The sequence below is a fragment of the Antrostomus carolinensis genome, unplaced genomic scaffold, assembly GCF_000700745.2.
Source record: "Antrostomus carolinensis isolate BGI_N321 unplaced genomic scaffold, ASM70074v2 scaffold10210, whole genome shotgun sequence".
Lineage (NCBI taxonomy): Eukaryota > Metazoa > Chordata > Aves > Caprimulgiformes > Caprimulgidae > Antrostomus > Antrostomus carolinensis.
The window spans coordinates 13,317-29,914 of record NW_010290536.1 but is presented as its reverse complement, the minus strand read 5'-3'; the positions used below and the strand labels follow the sequence as shown (position 1 = coordinate 29,914).

General features: G+C 35.7%; 1 protein-coding gene across 1 annotated transcript in view; it reads left to right on the top strand.

The window, feature by feature from the left end:
- Window positions 1–385: 385 nt before the first annotated feature.
- Window positions 386–16,598, top strand: part of MTBP (MDM2 binding protein) — a gene marked incomplete at its 5' end in the record, with an annotated part of 28,147 nt that continues 11,934 nt past the window's right edge. Inside the window, 15 exons of the mRNA XM_010173539.2 lie at window positions 386–466; window positions 861–934; window positions 1,053–1,198; window positions 1,821–1,879; window positions 2,783–2,927; window positions 4,434–4,551; window positions 5,147–5,281; window positions 6,106–6,200; window positions 7,319–7,391; window positions 8,248–8,365; window positions 10,992–11,165; window positions 12,337–12,450; window positions 13,787–13,951; window positions 14,326–14,419; window positions 15,848–16,003. Of these exons, the coding sequence (XP_010171841.2) occupies window positions 386–466; window positions 861–934; window positions 1,053–1,198; window positions 1,821–1,879; window positions 2,783–2,927; window positions 4,434–4,551; window positions 5,147–5,281; window positions 6,106–6,200; window positions 7,319–7,391; window positions 8,248–8,365; window positions 10,992–11,165; window positions 12,337–12,450; window positions 13,787–13,951; window positions 14,326–14,419; window positions 15,848–16,003 (1,747 nt within the window). The remainder of the gene's footprint in view (window positions 467–860; window positions 935–1,052; window positions 1,199–1,820; window positions 1,880–2,782; window positions 2,928–4,433; window positions 4,552–5,146; window positions 5,282–6,105; window positions 6,201–7,318; window positions 7,392–8,247; window positions 8,366–10,991; window positions 11,166–12,336; window positions 12,451–13,786; window positions 13,952–14,325; window positions 14,420–15,847; window positions 16,004–16,598) is intronic.

The window sequence follows — 16,598 nt, the reverse complement described above, 5'->3', positions numbered from 1 at the left end:
CCTGTCGCGGGGCCTGTCCGAGGTCCCCTAACGCGGGCTTTTCTCCAGGGTCTGCGCCCGTGCGGGCTTTTCTGGATCTCTGCGTCGTTAAATCCAACCTTTTTAAAAAACTAAAAGCCTTTAGTGGCTTAAACCTTCAGAAACTTGGGGGTTTTCGTCTTTTATTGCGACACTTGCTCTGTAGCCGGGTGGAGCGTTCCTGAGGTGTGCCCTGCTTTAACGAGAATCATACAGGATGGCTTTTTAAACTCCTGCAAATCTGTAGTTGACTGTTTTTTTGAAACTAAATTCTAATAGTAAACTGAACGTTTTACTGTATTTGCAAGAAACTGAAACTTCTGTCATTCATATTTTTAAGAAAAACTTTTATTTTTTTTTTCCCCAGCTGGGACTGCTGCAACCCTTTATCAGTTCCTGAGAGAAAACTGTAACTCATCTATAAATGCAGATCTGAGCACGTTTCCAGGTAAATATGATAATCTACAGTAAGGTAAGGCACATTTTATCAAGGAATTGGCCTAGGCACATTTTATGATCTAGGTGAAACAAGTCAGAAATGTCAAGAAACACAATTTCTGCAGTATACCTAAACCTGCATTTGGAACTGCTCCTGCTGCTGCTGTTTCTGTGGAGAACTGATGTCTTTTCAGTAGCTGAGATATTAGGAGATGATTAAATAGATGAGACACAAGACAGAGAAGGGTTTTGAAAGGCTGACAAACTTCAGTCCAGCTTAGCAAGAAAGAGTAGGAAAGTGCTTGTTTCTCATGTCAGTGGGCAGCTTGATATTTTCAGTTTGTTATAATAGCAAGAACAGATTGTAGTGGGTTATTTTAAATAATTATTTTATCTCTTTGCAGCATGTTCAGTGCCTGGTATTCCAGGTGTGAAGAAATGGTATTTTGCAAGTCATGTTATATGCGGTTATTATCAAGTAAGACATACATTTTTTCAGAATATAAGTTCCTCAACTGTCTGTGTATCTCTAGTGCAAGTTAAAACTGTGATGTCAAAAATTCTTTTTGCTTAATTAATCCTCTTTCCTTGGTTAGTTCTGCAGTTCTGACTGGGAGGAAATAAATTCTGACACACAGAAAAATGAAGACTCTCTCCAAACAAGTATTGATGAATGCCTGGGAGCCATACAAAATTTTGAAGAAGATGACAATAACAGTAGAGAGTCACTGTCTATGATTGAGTATGCATATTATTTTTATTGAATGTATAGTGATCTGACATTTAATAGTAATAGCCCAAGGGAATCAAGAAAATGTGACAAGTACAAGCTATTAAAATGAACAATCCCCTACTACTACTGAAAATAATTCTGTTTAATGTAGCTTTAATTTTTTTAGTTACAGATGATTTTTATAGAATAACTGAACAGTTTCCTATCAGCTGACAGTTATGTAGACAGAAAGTTTTTTTGCTAATCAATCTTGAATCCTGCTTCCACTTTTACTGCAGATTGTTTTGAAGTCGTTTAGCCTACTTCTTCTTTCATAGAAGTTGTGGATGACTCCTCCCTGGAAGTGTTGAAGGCCAGGCTGGATGAGGCTTTGAGCAACCTGGTCTAGTGGAAGGTATCCCCGCTCATGGTGGGGGGGTTGGAACTAGATGATGTTTAAGGTCCCTTCCAACCAGAACCATTCTATGATTCTATGATTCTGCCTCAGTAAAAAGGGAGATAAGTATATCTCATTGCCTAGGTATGTTTGTGCAGAATTTTAAAGATACATCTGGTAGTATTAATTAGTTGTAACTTTTTATTTATATTTTGTTTATATTTTGTTTTCAACCATGTTGCTTTTCGTTTTCAGTATCTATGATGAAGCTGCAGAAAGTCTGCATCAGTTAGCTGATAAACTGCCTGCCCCAGGTAATCTCTCCTTTAAAAGCAATCTCTTTTGAGTTTATCTTGTTAGTTATTACTCTAAAAACTCAGCTGGTAAAATCATAGTCGAATGAACAAATTCAAAGGATGTTGGTTAAATTAACTTCCGTGCAGCTCTTGCTAGTAGTTTAAGGAGCTTGAGCATGATTGGCATTGCAGATCAGCTTACAGAGCAATTTGCTGCTTATTTCTTTGGAAGGCTGTATTTCAGTAGGGTTTAAGGTAGCTATTTACATAATTAGTTTTTCCATCTGAAATGGCACCAAAGCGGTAACAGACAGTAAGCAATATGAAACTCAACATGCAACCACAGGAAGTTTTTATGAAAAAAAATGGAAGGTGTTGACATCAGGCTTACATCTGATGTGCCAGCTGATTGTGGGAGCTAAGAACCTGTGAAGTAGCATAGATCATAACTATTTGAGTCAGATTTTATAGACTGGAGATGCATGTCACCTTGCATGTTAGGTTTACATAATGGTGGGGTAGTTGATTTGGAATAGCAAAGGAACTGAATGCAGAAAGAATGAGAAATAGGCAGTTTAGAGATGTTAAAGGGAGGAAAATGGCATAGCATAGTTGTACTGGACACAGGGATTCAGGACTCTCATCTGTCAAATACAGTGTTGAGCGAGAGAGGAGAAAGGTATAGAACTGCTGTAGCTGATTAAGTGGCAAAATATGTAATTTTGTTTTGTGTTAATCTGGGAGGAGTAGTGAGAGATGAATTAAAATGTGTGAAAAGTGTTTTAAATCTTGCTAGAGTTACTTCAAGTCACTCTAAGCCATTTCAGTACAGGCAGTGATAATCAGTGCTTTTCTATCTATAAATGACTGGACTGTTTACTGCATAATGATACTTTGAGTCACATATGACTGTTTTTATAGGCAGAGCCATGGTTGATGTCGTACTGCAGGCTGTTGAACGAGATGGACCCAAGTTAAAAGACTGCTTACCTGCTATCGGTGCCCTGAAACACCTGAGAGAATGGCACTCTGCACAAATCACCATTGCAGGGAATGACTCGAAAGGGTATGCTCTTTATTTTAGGTCTGCAGACAAGGTTACTTTTGTTTTGTGTTTGTACATGTCAGTGTTTTATTTGAAAATAAAACACTGTAGTGTCTTTAGTACTTTACATGTATACTTTGCAAATACACAGATTTTTATGCTATTGTTGTTTGAGGGGAGGAATTGCTCGTGCTAATTTATTGTAAATACATGCCCTAACCAGAGGGACAGGCAAAAAAGCAAGCCCTCTGAAGTTCCTGTTTCTATGAGAGCAGAAAGTTAGATAATTTATTTTTCACTTTCCATCACTAATGGCTTCAGTGTGTCTTCTATCTTTTGAAGATTGACTATGCTACACAGTTACTTGTATTGACTATAGTTTTCCAGTTTTTGTGAAATGTATGTGTAACTCTGCTGGTTTTACTTTACATTTTATATTATCTTTGGTATTACATTTAAGAGATAAAAAACTGTGTCTGATTAGTTCCTCCTTGAAAAATGAAGTATAAATGCTCAGTTACTTGGACATATTACCTATATGCTTCTGAAGAGTCTTAACTGAAACTAGTGATTCAATTTGAAATTAAGTCTGGTAATTTCCTTACTGTCCTCCTCTAACTGACGTAAGTAGGCTGTGAAATGTCTCAATAGACACTACAGTTGTTATTATTTTTTTCCCTGTGCAGTAAATTATCATGTTGGTATTTAATAACTTGGCAGTTCCCCCTCCACACCCAAAAGATTAAAGTTTGCTTCATAGAATGTTTGATTAAGCTTAATTCTAAATTAACAAAACTATTTAAAAAGTTGAGTGCAATATACCTACTATATAGTACTTCCTGAGGTACACCGAGGAAGATAAACTTATTGCAGTGACTTCCATAAACACTTGATCTCAGTGCTCATTGATACTGTCCTGTGCAGCCAGCTTTTGACTGAATAAATTTTTCTGCTACCTTTTATGTAAAATGAGGCCATTTGGGCATACAGTTTCTCTGATGAAAGTTCTCTCACTTATTTTTTCTGTTCTATTGATGGTGCTGATTTCTCTTAGAATACAGACTGTCAGTAGGACCCACAGATACTGGCTGTTCTCTCTGTGTTATTGCTGAATTTGGATAATACTTGTATTGCAGTCATGTCTCTACTTAAAAAGCTAACTACATACCATCTAGATGGGCTAGTGATAGCCCCAGTGGTGGCTACCTGGCTTTGCTCCAGCTTCTAGCACCCGAGCTTACTGTGGTATGCCTGCAGCTTGCCATTGCTTGTGTTCTTTGATGTCTGACAAAGTTATTTGCTGTCATGCTCATGAAGGATATGAACAACTTCCTTTACAGAGCCTGAACCAGCAATTTTATAATATCTTGTGGAATATCTTTGTGGAATGTAAAACTATATATGTCTGTCCTAACATACACAAGACTATTCAGTGCTAAGAGGTAATAGGTAAATTCAGTCAAATTGCACTGCATGTTAATTTATAATACTAAATTCAATAAGATTAATTCTTCCTTATTTTTACAGTAGCTGGCAAAAGATTGCAGACTATCTATCAGCAGACTTTGTATCTTCAGATAATATCGTGAATATTATAGATGTAAAAGAACTCTGGAGAGGAAAGATTCAGATATGGGAAAGAAAGGTAAAATAACTTTTTCAGCTATGGTTATTTTTTTAAAGCATCTGTGTCCATCATTTAAAGCATGTAGTGTACAGTGCATTTTATGCTTTAAGCCAAATTTGGTTTTGACAATGTTAATTCTAAGAGGTAATGTGCAACGTAACTGGGTGGGTGGAGCAACAACTCACTTTTTAGCACTGTGAAAGGATGAATGAAATCAAGATTTGAATTTCCGAAATCCGGTTATTCTCCTCTGAAATGTTTGCCTTGGAACTTCTTATTCAAAATTAGATTGTTTTATATATGTCACAAATTATTGTCATGTAACTCTCTAAGTCATTGTTGGAAGCACGTCTGGTGTTTCTGCAAAGACTGGTAGCTTTGTGATTGTGAAAGACATTGTTTACATTTTCAGTATGAAGGTTTTGGGTATAGTAGTTGGTTACCTAAGTCTAATATTTTAACCTAGTTTTACAGATCTGCTGGAAACAAAAACAATACTAATTGTTTAAAGTAGTGATGCATGTAAATGGCTGAAGATAAATATTTTTTCTCTCTTTTGACACGTTTATTGTCTCTCTCTCTCTCTCTCTTTTTTTTTTTTTTCCCTCCACAGTTTGGATCAGAAGTTAGATTTCCAGAATTTTGTATGAAGAGCACTTCAGCAAAGAAATTCAGCACTTCACATTTAAGTTCTTTTTTTGCTGTTAAAGAGGAGCAACAATCAAGGATCACTGATGCTTTGCCAGAGGCAAGTATTTTTCTTCATCTTTATTTGAGCCACTAGAATTCATCTGTTTTACTTTCCTGAGAAAATTAGTAATTAGGGAAACCTTAGTCAATTGGAAATTAAACATAAAAGTAATGATTGCATAAGCTTGAGGAATACTTCTTTTGTTCACCTGTGTTCTCAAAACAGGTATTTAAAATTTCATCTGTTTGTTCTCTAGGAATGTAATACCAACATTTTTTTTCAAGTAGAAATGGAGACTTTGTTCAATATTAATACTCAGAATATGTAATTTATTTATGAATTTTGTATTTATCTAACTTTCTCTACTTAATTTTAAAAGTGGGGTTTTTGGGGAGGTGTTTTTTTTTTTTAATTCCTGTTGCTGTTTCATGTTTTCCACTGGAAGTAGATACTTGATGGGAACTCATATTGGAATCATATTTGTTGATGAAAACTAAAATTTGTTTTCATATTTGTTATGAAAACCGGTATCAGTTGAGAGATTATTATTTCCATTGTTGAAATATGTACATTTTGGGTTGCATTTATCTGTTCCTGGTAGATCTTATTTTTCATTGAATTTGGGTAAGTGCTACAACCCATTTAATGCACATGGTTGACATTCTAGAAAGTAATTTTTATTAAACAGAACTAAATACCTACATTGTTTTTATATAATTATATTTAATATGATATTGTGAAATGTTTTTCTCTTTATATTCCTTTATACCTCTTTCAGGTGTACTTGTAAGGCAAATGCCTCCAGCAAAACACTTGAGGAAGTTCCACTGAGATAACATTGTATATAGTGTTACAGATTTTTTGATTTGATCTCTTTTCAGGTTTTTCATTACTATGGTTCTGCACTAGAATTTTTACAGTTGGTGGTGCTCTCTGATCTACCTTCTTTTTTTATATCAGATCTGGAATTTGAGCTGTATCCTTTTTTAAGGATCTAAACCTACTACTGATAATGGTCAATAGCAGAAATAAAACAGTCAGGATCTACCCATGCAAACAACATGTGAGGGTTGGCAAGGACTCATTCCATTCTAACCTAACCGAATATTCATAGTGATTCTTCACAACTATTTTTTTTTTTAATTTTAAAATTTAAATTACAGTAACAATAACCAGCTATTTTTTATATTACTGCACACAGACTTTCTCTGTTGATGTGTATGCTATTTGTGGGGAAAGAACAGGGAAATATTTACTGTTGTGTAAGTGTAAAAAAACCCCAAACCTTACTTATTAATGCATATAGTGTGCTTTGCAGTATAGAACATTTTTCCATAAATGTTGGTGCTTTAAGAGCCGAAGCTGCAGGTGGCTTCAACCTTGAGCAATTAATTCCTGACCTTGAGTGAAAGATAAAATGAAAATAAAACAAAGTGGACTAACAAGCAAGAATGTGTATGAGACAAGATAAGGGATGAGTTCTGTGCTGTAATCAGTAACCAGTCAGAAGTAAAAGAATGGCTCATGAACAGGTGGAATTATCCCATCATGTCAATTGTTCAGGCACGTGTGTGATAAGGGGTAACAAATCAAAAGTGAAAGAATGCCGCGTGCTTGGGGCGTGGAAGAGGAAAAAAGGCTATAGAAGCAGTGCAAAGCTTCAATAAAGTGCTGATGAAGACATCTCGGTGTTGGTCATTTCTTCATCCGCTGCACATAACCTGTGTTTTTATTGTGTAGCTGCAAAATCTGTGGCAAGGTATAGCAGATGAGTTTTCTCTTGAGTTGTGTCCTCTTCTGAGATCTCAAGGTGTATTCCTATTGGTTTTAAATTTATGTACTTTTGGTACTGGTCCTGGTGTAACAATTGTAGCTTAGGCTATATAAGCCTCCCAGGATTTTTAATATAGGCAGGCATAAACTGATATTTATGTATTTAAGGTGTCAGTGATGTATTTAATCATAAAATATTTCCAAGTGTACTGCTTTGCCTGGAAAGGTGAATATATTTTGTGGTACTGGGGTATCAAATATTAGACACATGCAGTCCTTATTTCCTTGTGAAGATGAGGTTCCTTAAACTGTTCTGTTCAGGAGCCTGGCAAGAAAGAGTATCAAGGAGCCATCTACACTGCTTCTGGACCAGATTTCTTCTCTCTCTGGGAAGGTAAAAACTTTTTATTTAGGTGTAGCAGAAAAATGAAGATCTGTATATTGCTCATAAAAGATACAAGAATAGTATTTTTAAACCTAGTCTCTCTGTAAGCTCATTCAATATTTAGTTCTAAAGCCAATTTGGCTTTTAAAGGTGGATGCTATGGAGTTCATGACAATTTGTAAGCCCGTTGAATGTTTTTCTCTCTGCCTTAGCCAAAACAGTTACAACATGTTCTCAGGCTACTTTTTAGAGTCTGCACATGTTGAATTGAGTGTGTTTTCAAGATAACAATTTCTTGTAGGAATTCTTTTTGTCTACTGGAAATATTACACATTTTCAGGCTTTTCTAATAGCTGTAAAAGCGTTGCTTTATTACTTGACTACACAAATACTTGTGCATTTTTTCTATTAGTGCTTATTGGCCTGAAATTTACATACAGATGTAAACATAGCCTAGTATCTGATTATTTGAAAAGAATAATATGTAGGGAGGAAAAAAATTACATGTTTTTCTGAGGAATGCAGAGTTGCTGGTGCCAACTATATCTTTGAATTCTCTTTTAATTCTGGATACTACTCTACAGCAGTGTTTTTAACTGAATTATTGAAAGACTTGTAATAAGTAACAAATACCTTCTTCTGTATGAAATAGAAATTCAGGAGTTAATGATCTGTCAACTGGAGAAAAAAATAAGCACAATTTTTACAGCTTCTCTATGCTGATGTGAATGAAAGAAGTGTTGAATAAAGATGTTTTTCTTCAATTGAAGTACATTTGAAATAGTGCCAAATCAGTAGTTCAAGAATTGCACGTAAAATAGTTTTTAGTAATATTGCATGTATGGTATTTTCTCTCATTGTTTAGGTGGGAGCTTTATTTACATTGCCATGTAATGTCAGCAGTGTAGCGATTCCATCCCCTGCCCAGCTGAGTACCAAGAAATGGAAGGAATATATGGCTAGGAAACCCAAGGTCATTACTGGTAGGTAAAAGGAAGATGACTACAGGTAGTTTGTTGTGGTTGTATCTATATGTGTATATGTGTGTGTATATATATATGAGATAATTTCACTGGAGAAAAAAAGGGCATCCAAAATGTACAGAAAAAAACAAAGTCAGTGATTGTAATCTTCATTGACACAAGGTTTTGGTGAATGTAAGTCCAGCTATGCAGACTTGTTGTAGAGGAAAATTTATAACAACATCATGGCAAGCTTTAGAGAAACAATGCATCTCTTTCAGACCATTTCTGTGTCCTTGTCTGTCAGCTGAGATCCAGATTCCACGTGCCTTACTGAGGTGATTGTACAATCCGTGGGAAAAGGGGTTTGCTTCTCAGATGGAAATCCAATGAGCTTCACTTAGGTGCTTCCCTTCTCATTTAGCATTCCCAGAGGTTCTTCAGGGCACTTGCATTTAATTTCAACCTCTTCTTGGGAAAATACAGAACATCAGGAAATGCTGGATGTTCCCCCATTTGTCTGAGAACCAGTGTGCTTAACTAGTGATTGAGAATGTCCTCCTTCCTTATGGGGCTATACTGATGGCAGCCACCTCCTGTTACGCAGTGTGACAGTGCTTAGAAATTCAGTTCAGAAGGTCAGAGAGCAAAATCAGTGCAGATCAAGACTGGATGGAGTTTCTCAGTCAGCCAGTATATATGCCCTGCAAGGAGGGGCACCGTACAAGTGGTGACTGAAGTTTGTGGGGACTTTAAAACATCAGGCTAAAAGGAACTTGGTGATAGCTCATTGTATTTAAATAGGACAGGGTAAGATGTAGGATTCTGTCTGCTTATGTGATTTTGTTGTTTATACAGTGGTGTAATATATAATTCATGCAGATTCCAAGGAACAGTGACTTCTTCAGTTGCCAACTGAAAATAGAGTTTGTAAACAAGTATGCAGATGAGGATGGCTGACAGACATTCTTTCAGGTTTTGGGATAAACAAAAAATTGAGAGGTATGAGGAAGAGCTGTGTAACAGGGCAAGAAGATTGATTCTGCAGAGTGGGTGCTGGCAGTATATAGATTTAAAATTATCTCTGCATGTTTGGAGGTGGCAGAGCAGAGAGGATGTGATTATAGAGCTGATCACAGCAGCAGCATTTATACTGTATTGGAGAGATACTACTGATGCAGTCAAATGAGTGCAAGATCTCCTTTGTCCTGTGCTCCAGTGGAAGAGTTTTGTACAATTATTAACTGTAATGTGATTAGTAATACACAATAGGTTCTTATTAGGCCTCTTGAGCAAAATTTATAATAGGAGGGGAAAAAGCCATTGAAACATATTTACTCATTTAGTTGAAAGCTATTTCTTTTTTAGCAGCTAGCACTAATCTGACTATATTCAGGATTTGCAAATCCTTAATCTCTTCAATCTGTTGGAAGGTGCAATTCTTTGAATTGGTAGCTCTTAAATACTAATTAAGATTAAAATGAGAAATAAAAGCTTTCCCATGAGGAATCAGCTTTGAGATGCCAAGATAAACTGGAAAAGGAAAATACTTCAAGTGTCATGGGGAGCAAGGAACCAGACAATAGTGAAAGTGTGTCTGGAATATTTTTTTTCTTTCTTATTCTTTTCTTTCTTCTTTTCCTGCATTTATATATTGAAGTAGTGGGATTTCCCTTCTTTTCCCTTCATCCTTAAGCTTTTCAAGAAATACTAGAATACTTTATATTTGTTACTAACAAAAATATTATATTAATAAATGTCAAGCTCTTACTGAGTTACTTATTTAGACAGTACTGCAAATATGTTACGAAATTAAGTGATTTGACTTTTAAAACTTAGTACATCAAGAAGTATTAATTCTCTCAATTTCTACATCTACCAAGGTGCTGTAAGATGTTTTCTGTGTAAAAAGATAGCAAACCCATCCTTTCACTGTTACTATCAAGTCCTACATTAATTTATTTTCAAAACTGCATGCCAGTGTTTAAAAATAGAACAAGTTTATCTCTCACCCAGGCTATGCACAAGTGTGAAGCAGTGAGAGAAACTTATTAATGAATAATGCAGCTTCCTTGGGAAGACTGTGTACGGTATTTCCTCTTTCTGCTGCAGATACATGTTCTTCCAGTGAATGCTTACCATTGTTTCAATCCAGATACACAAAAATGTCTGGTTTTACCTACAGAACAGACTCTTCTCTAGTCATTACATACGTAGCATGCTATTTGCCTAGCTCTTTGTTGTTTCATGGTAGAAACATAACTTTGCCAGTTAAAGGCTTGCCTTTTACAAAGACCAGTTACAGAGCTTCTCTTGGTTGGTGGTTATAGTTGTCAGATGTACTTTGTAGCCTGCATTGGAAGGCTGTCCCTCACTGCAGCCACAGAAGTTTGGTACTGGCAACATGCTAGCTTTAAGCCAGCAGTGCAGTCCAGCTCATCTTTGCTGCTGCAGTTCATTTATTTTGCATGCCCTTCAGTTTCAGGGGTAAATGTCAGCTGTAGTTAGTGTGTCTCCTAAAAAGACGTTGGTAAGATTTCTCACAGAACAGAAGAGAGCAAGTGAAAGAATTTGGTGATGGATTATTGTTTGTTTTAAAGCTGTTTTCCTAAGCATGCTTCACAGTTATCTCCTGGTGTTTTTTAAGTTCCAGAATTTGAACTGAAGGGAGAATCTTGCCGGTATTATTTCTTGCTCCAAGGCAATGGCTCTGGAGGATGTAAAGCAACCTTGATTCATTCAGCTAGCCAGATCAATGGTACAGCTACTCTTGCTGCAGTAAATGGAAAGCTAAAGACAAAAGCAGAAGAAACAGAGTCAAGTAAGAGTTATTACTTATTTATTTAAGAGTATCTGAATGCAGGCAAATGCTACTAAAATTTGAGTGTTCCTTTTATTTGTTCCAGTCTGTGTTAAAAGGGAAAAAACAGGGAAGAATATGACATTTTGATGAATATCTCTATTCTTTCAGCAATACGTTTTCAAATTGATAAAAAAAATATTATTAAGAGCTTACTTATTCACACAATTTACTACTGCCATGTATTTTAAATAAACTACTTAATATTGCAGTCAGTCATTTCTCATAACTGTGATTAGTTGTAAATCTTTTAATGTACAGGGATATCCAGGAATATTAACGCAAATCAAATTTGCAAAAACTTAAGTTTTAAAAAGTATGTATTGTTGGTATAAAGACTGACCAGCCCATGCCTAAAATCTAGGCAATTATCTGTTGACAAACCTATTTCACCGATGATTTAAAAGAAAAACTTCAAGACTGGCAGGCAAGTTGAATTTCATGATCATGTCTTGAGTTACTTGACAGTTGTCCATAGGATATGAGCTAGCGGATGAGCAGCTGCTCCACTAGGTAAGAGCATATATGTAGACATTTATCTTAGAGGAGTTGTCCTGTTACAACTATGTGTACTAGGTAACTCCTAATTCATGTATTTGCTCTCAGTAACACTGACAAAGAAAAAGAGCAGTCACCTGCTTCTTATCCTCTTATTTCTTTATTATCAAAATAAATCTGTGTGCGATATGACTGACTGCTTACCATTTGTCCTAATTAAAATTCAATTAGTATGATGTCAGAAGACTGAAAGTCCTTCACCATTTGTTGGGTGAAAACTTTTCTTTCCTGGTATCCAACTTAGGATCTTTTTACCTTCTTTAAATGTCAGTCATGTTAACTGTGTTGTCATTATATTGATTTTTTGAAGTCAGAAATTAAAAAATATTGGTCGAACATCTATCCCAAGTTATCCCCCTGGTGTCTTAATTCAATTGTAATTAATTTCCTTTTTTTTTTTTTTTTTTTTTTTAATGATTAGCAATATTTGAAAGTCTAGTTGTTTCCTTTGAATATGAAATCTGTATATCTGCTGTGTTTATGATGTTTATGTCTTCTTTTAAGAAGTACTGACTTGGTGTCTCCAAAGTCCTATGAGAGAATCTTAATAACAGATTTCTCCTAATCTGTACAGGTTTTTGTATGGCTGAGTTTATCAAGCTTCTGCCACATTTTTGTGGGGAGGAGATTGTACAGAGAGAAAAGAAACTGTCTCGTCTCCAAGTGTTTGCCTTGAAGGAATATCTCAGTAAGTAATGGGGAGAGCACTGGTAGTTCTCAAATTAGTATTTAAAAGGTCTTTATTTCAAACTGAATGTGACAACTCACCTTACAAAACCAAGGTGAGTTGATCACTTAGCGCAGAAAAAAGTGGAGCTTTAAACGTGTCAGATACTGACTTTTAAATATTGAGTTTTTTTTGGGAAAGAGAATGCTGAAATTGAAATAGAATTGGTGGATGTTTGTTACACTAATATTCTAAAAGTTTGAGCATAGTTTTGGGATAATTCTATGGTAATTAACTTTTTCTCTGCTCTGTTTTTTTATGCTTTTTTTTCCCCAAAACCCTTTGCTGCTGGATGTGCCTGCTACAAAAATAAGAATTCTCTTTTGGTGTTTCTGAGGGTTTTTTATTTTATTCTTTCTTGCAAAAGCCTTAAACAGCTGAGGAGAAGTGTGCCTTGGAGATTTGTTACATTTATCATGATACATCATCAGTAATAATAATAACTGAAAGGTCATTCTCTGTAGATTCTCATGACTTTGCAGAGAAGTACATTTGACTGTCCTCATTTTTTCCATCTAAGTCCACTGCTTGAAGAAACTCAATTAAAACAAAAAATACTTCTGAGAGATTGGCTAGATTATTGAAAATGGCATGCTGTGAAGATAATTTATGTGTATTAACAGAATACCATTTTAAGGAAGTTAAGATTTCTGCTAATGGTCTTGTCTTCCACCCTCACCCCCATCAACTTGCATTCATTCTCCGATTCCTGTTTACTTTAATCTTGAGCTTGGGGCTGCCTTAGAGCTTGTGTTTTAGTTTGTTTTGAGTGGGTCACCCATTTCCATTAGGATGAAGACTGAATAGGAGCAGTTGGGATTTGCTAGTCATCCTAAATCGTATCAGAAATACCTGACCCATGATATTCTGACCAAAGAGACTGGAACGGGCTATCAGTTAAATTTGAGCCACACTCTGCAACAGCAGTAAAAATAGGTGGGTAGGAAACTCTGCAGACTGGAGTTTTTTCATGTTTAGACTCAGCAAGTCCAGACGTTTGGGGGATTCAAATCTGGATATACTTGGAAATGCACATATACAGAAATTAAAGGACTGTGAAAAGGTGATTCACATGTGATTTCAGCTATTCTTACTCCTAAGGGTTTTCACTTGCCTACGTAATAAACCAGCGATGCCTTGCTTAGGGGTAGAACAGTAAGTGTAAAGTTAATTTTCTTGTGTTAGTGTTTTGGGTTGGGGATTTTTTTGTTTGTTTGTTTGGTTGATTTTTAACAGGCTCCAGTTATTCTTTGTTATTTAGCAGGTGCAGTAGCATCTCTTTCTCTTTCTTTTATAGAGAGAAAGGAATTGATTGAGCAACCTCCAGTTATTTCTGCTGATGAATTTAAAAATTTGTTACAACTTACAAGAGAATGTATTTTGGACCTGGGCAACACTGGTTTTCCTAAGCCTGTTCTACAGAGGGTTGCCAATAACACTAGGTCATGCACTGTGACTTCTGGTGAGTATTTTTATTTAGAAAATACACTGCTTATTCTCTTTTGATTTATTTTCATACCTGTTGTCTATTTTTACTAAAAGAAAGAGAGTCTTTTACTAAAAGAGGGGAAAAATAGGAGGAAAAGTGAAGTAGCTTTCTAGTCTTTTTTGGAAACTGAAATTACTCTCGGATTAACTTTTTCCTTTCTTTTCCTTGGCAAAAAAAATTATGCACAACATGTTTCTGTTCACAGCATGAGGCAGATTTTCCTTATATTTATATACTTATATATGAAAGAATATATATAAAAATAAGTATATATGCATATATGTATTTCTTTAAAGAGTAAGATTCTTTACTTCTGTTAAAGATTATCCACCATATATTTATTGCAGAATCTGATTTAATGGAGTCGAATCCATTGGAGTGGCCAGAAAGCCATGTTCTTCAGAATCTGGAAAACTTTGAAAAAAACAAACAAAAAATGAGGTAATGGTTAAATACTGGAGATTTTCTTTGTAGTGGCCATGGAACATCACTGTAGAGGAACTGTATATGTTGATAGACATTTTGCAAACTGTTTTCAAATATTTTGGTAATCTTTTGGCGGAAACATCACTTAAGGCTAAAACTAAGTTTCTGTCAATTTCTAAAGCTGTATTTTCTTTGTATTTAAAGTAGTATTGTTTTGATTTTTATTGACAAAATGCAACTGAAAGTTAGCTAAAAGTAGCATAGTCACAAAACCAAATTACCAAAATAGCACTACTAGAAAACACTAGAAAACAGTAGCCATAGTGGAAAAATATATAAAAGCTTTTTTTTTTTTTTTTTCCTCCCAACAAGCCCTGGGGCATAAATAATAAGGATAGGACAGTGGTTTTTGTCAGCATGTACAATATGTTTCTAATCTTGTATTTCCTAAATAGTCAGGACTTAGTATCAGATCTCATGTAATTTTAAAGTAGAAGATCCTATTGGTTTTATTTTTGAAATTTATATTTCATTTTGTTTTTCCTTGAGTGCTGTGATACCTGTAGAACTTTGTGTCACTTAGTACAGCCTATTGATTTCAGTTTAGCTCTCACTATATAAGATTTCATGACCTTTGCTGGGTCTTGATATTTTTGCTGACAGACCTTTAGAGCCAGGTGTCCAACTGCCTTTTCTTAGTCACTTCCATTCCATTTCTGTCTTTCAAATACCATAGTTGTCCATGGCCTAGATTGGAGTTCTGCACGTCAGAAATTCTCACACTAGAGCTTTACTTTCTCATGGGTATTATTATTATTATTGTGATTATTGGCTTTTGGCTCTCAAGCAGGTAAATTTCTTCCTTTAATTAGCTTTTGAAAAGCTTCCTGACTTGTTTCATGGTCAGTTAATGTTTATTTCATTGTATTCCACACTGGTTATCTTCTACTTATCCTGAATCAACGTACAGCATGTTGTTTCGCAGTAGAAAAGAGAGGATTTTGCTATACTTGATTGAGGACACTAAAAAAAAAAGAAACAGAGTGGAGAGTTGCATGCAGTAGTGGCTTTATGGTTCCTTTGCAGCGGAATGTAGGTTTCTCTTTTTTTAATGGGAATTAATGTTTGATCCTACAGATCCATAAATGGAAAAAAGGATGAATAATGTTCTTCCCATCTTGTATTTCATAACTAAGCTATAAAATCTTGAAGAAATCACTTTCTTCAGTGGGGTGGTAGAGAATTTGCATCAAATATGCTTTTATCATGAACATTCATGTAAATGTCCTCAAGAAGCAACCTTGTTTATTTTACTGTGCAAATACGTTTAATTGCTCTAGGCTAGCAAGGATTTTATTTTTTTAAGTACAATTTGATTACCACATTGAAAAGAAAAAAAAATTCTTAGATTGGTCTTCTTTTTTTTTCTTTTCCTTTTTTCAGAGTTTCTGTGTTCACACGTTCATCTGAGCAATTGCTGGGGCATAAAGATAGCCAACGGGAGTCACTGACGTTGCTGGATGCTAAAGAATTACTGAAATATTTCACACCAGAAGGGCTGCCAGTTGGTGATCTTCAGCCACTACAAATCCCCAAACGGTATGAATATTAAAACCACTGAATACCATACTCAGAACTGATGTAGGGGAATGTGGACAATGCTCGAATGAGAGTCTCAAAATGGCCTAACTGGATTTGAGTTTGTAACTTGCAACATCCTTGCATCACATGCCTGCCAGTGAAATCGACTGTTAACGTCCTCCAGTCAGTCTTGCTGTTTAGTTCTTTCAGAATCTGCAGTGGCCAGAGATGATGATGTTGGTTCTGTGCATTTAAATAACACAATAATCAACTGATGCACAAAAGTGCACCAGCAGACCTTTGCCATGGCTATGCTACAAGCTGCTGCCACCATATGTGCCCATTTCCAAAAGAGTATTTCTAGCAAAGCAGAAATTACTGTGGCAGAACTTTAATTTTATTGGTGTGATTTCTTTCATTCAGTGGAGTGGACACCAGGTGGGAAGACAATGAAAGTGTCAATAAAATAGCTGGGCCTATTTAATGGTGTTTGTCTCATGTCATGCTGGCCCAGCATCCCTATCAATATTCTTATGTGGTAAAGGGCTCCTTAAAGGAAGCTTGTCCACTTGGGCTACTTTGCAGTTATTCATCCTTGGTGTGTCTGCGGGTA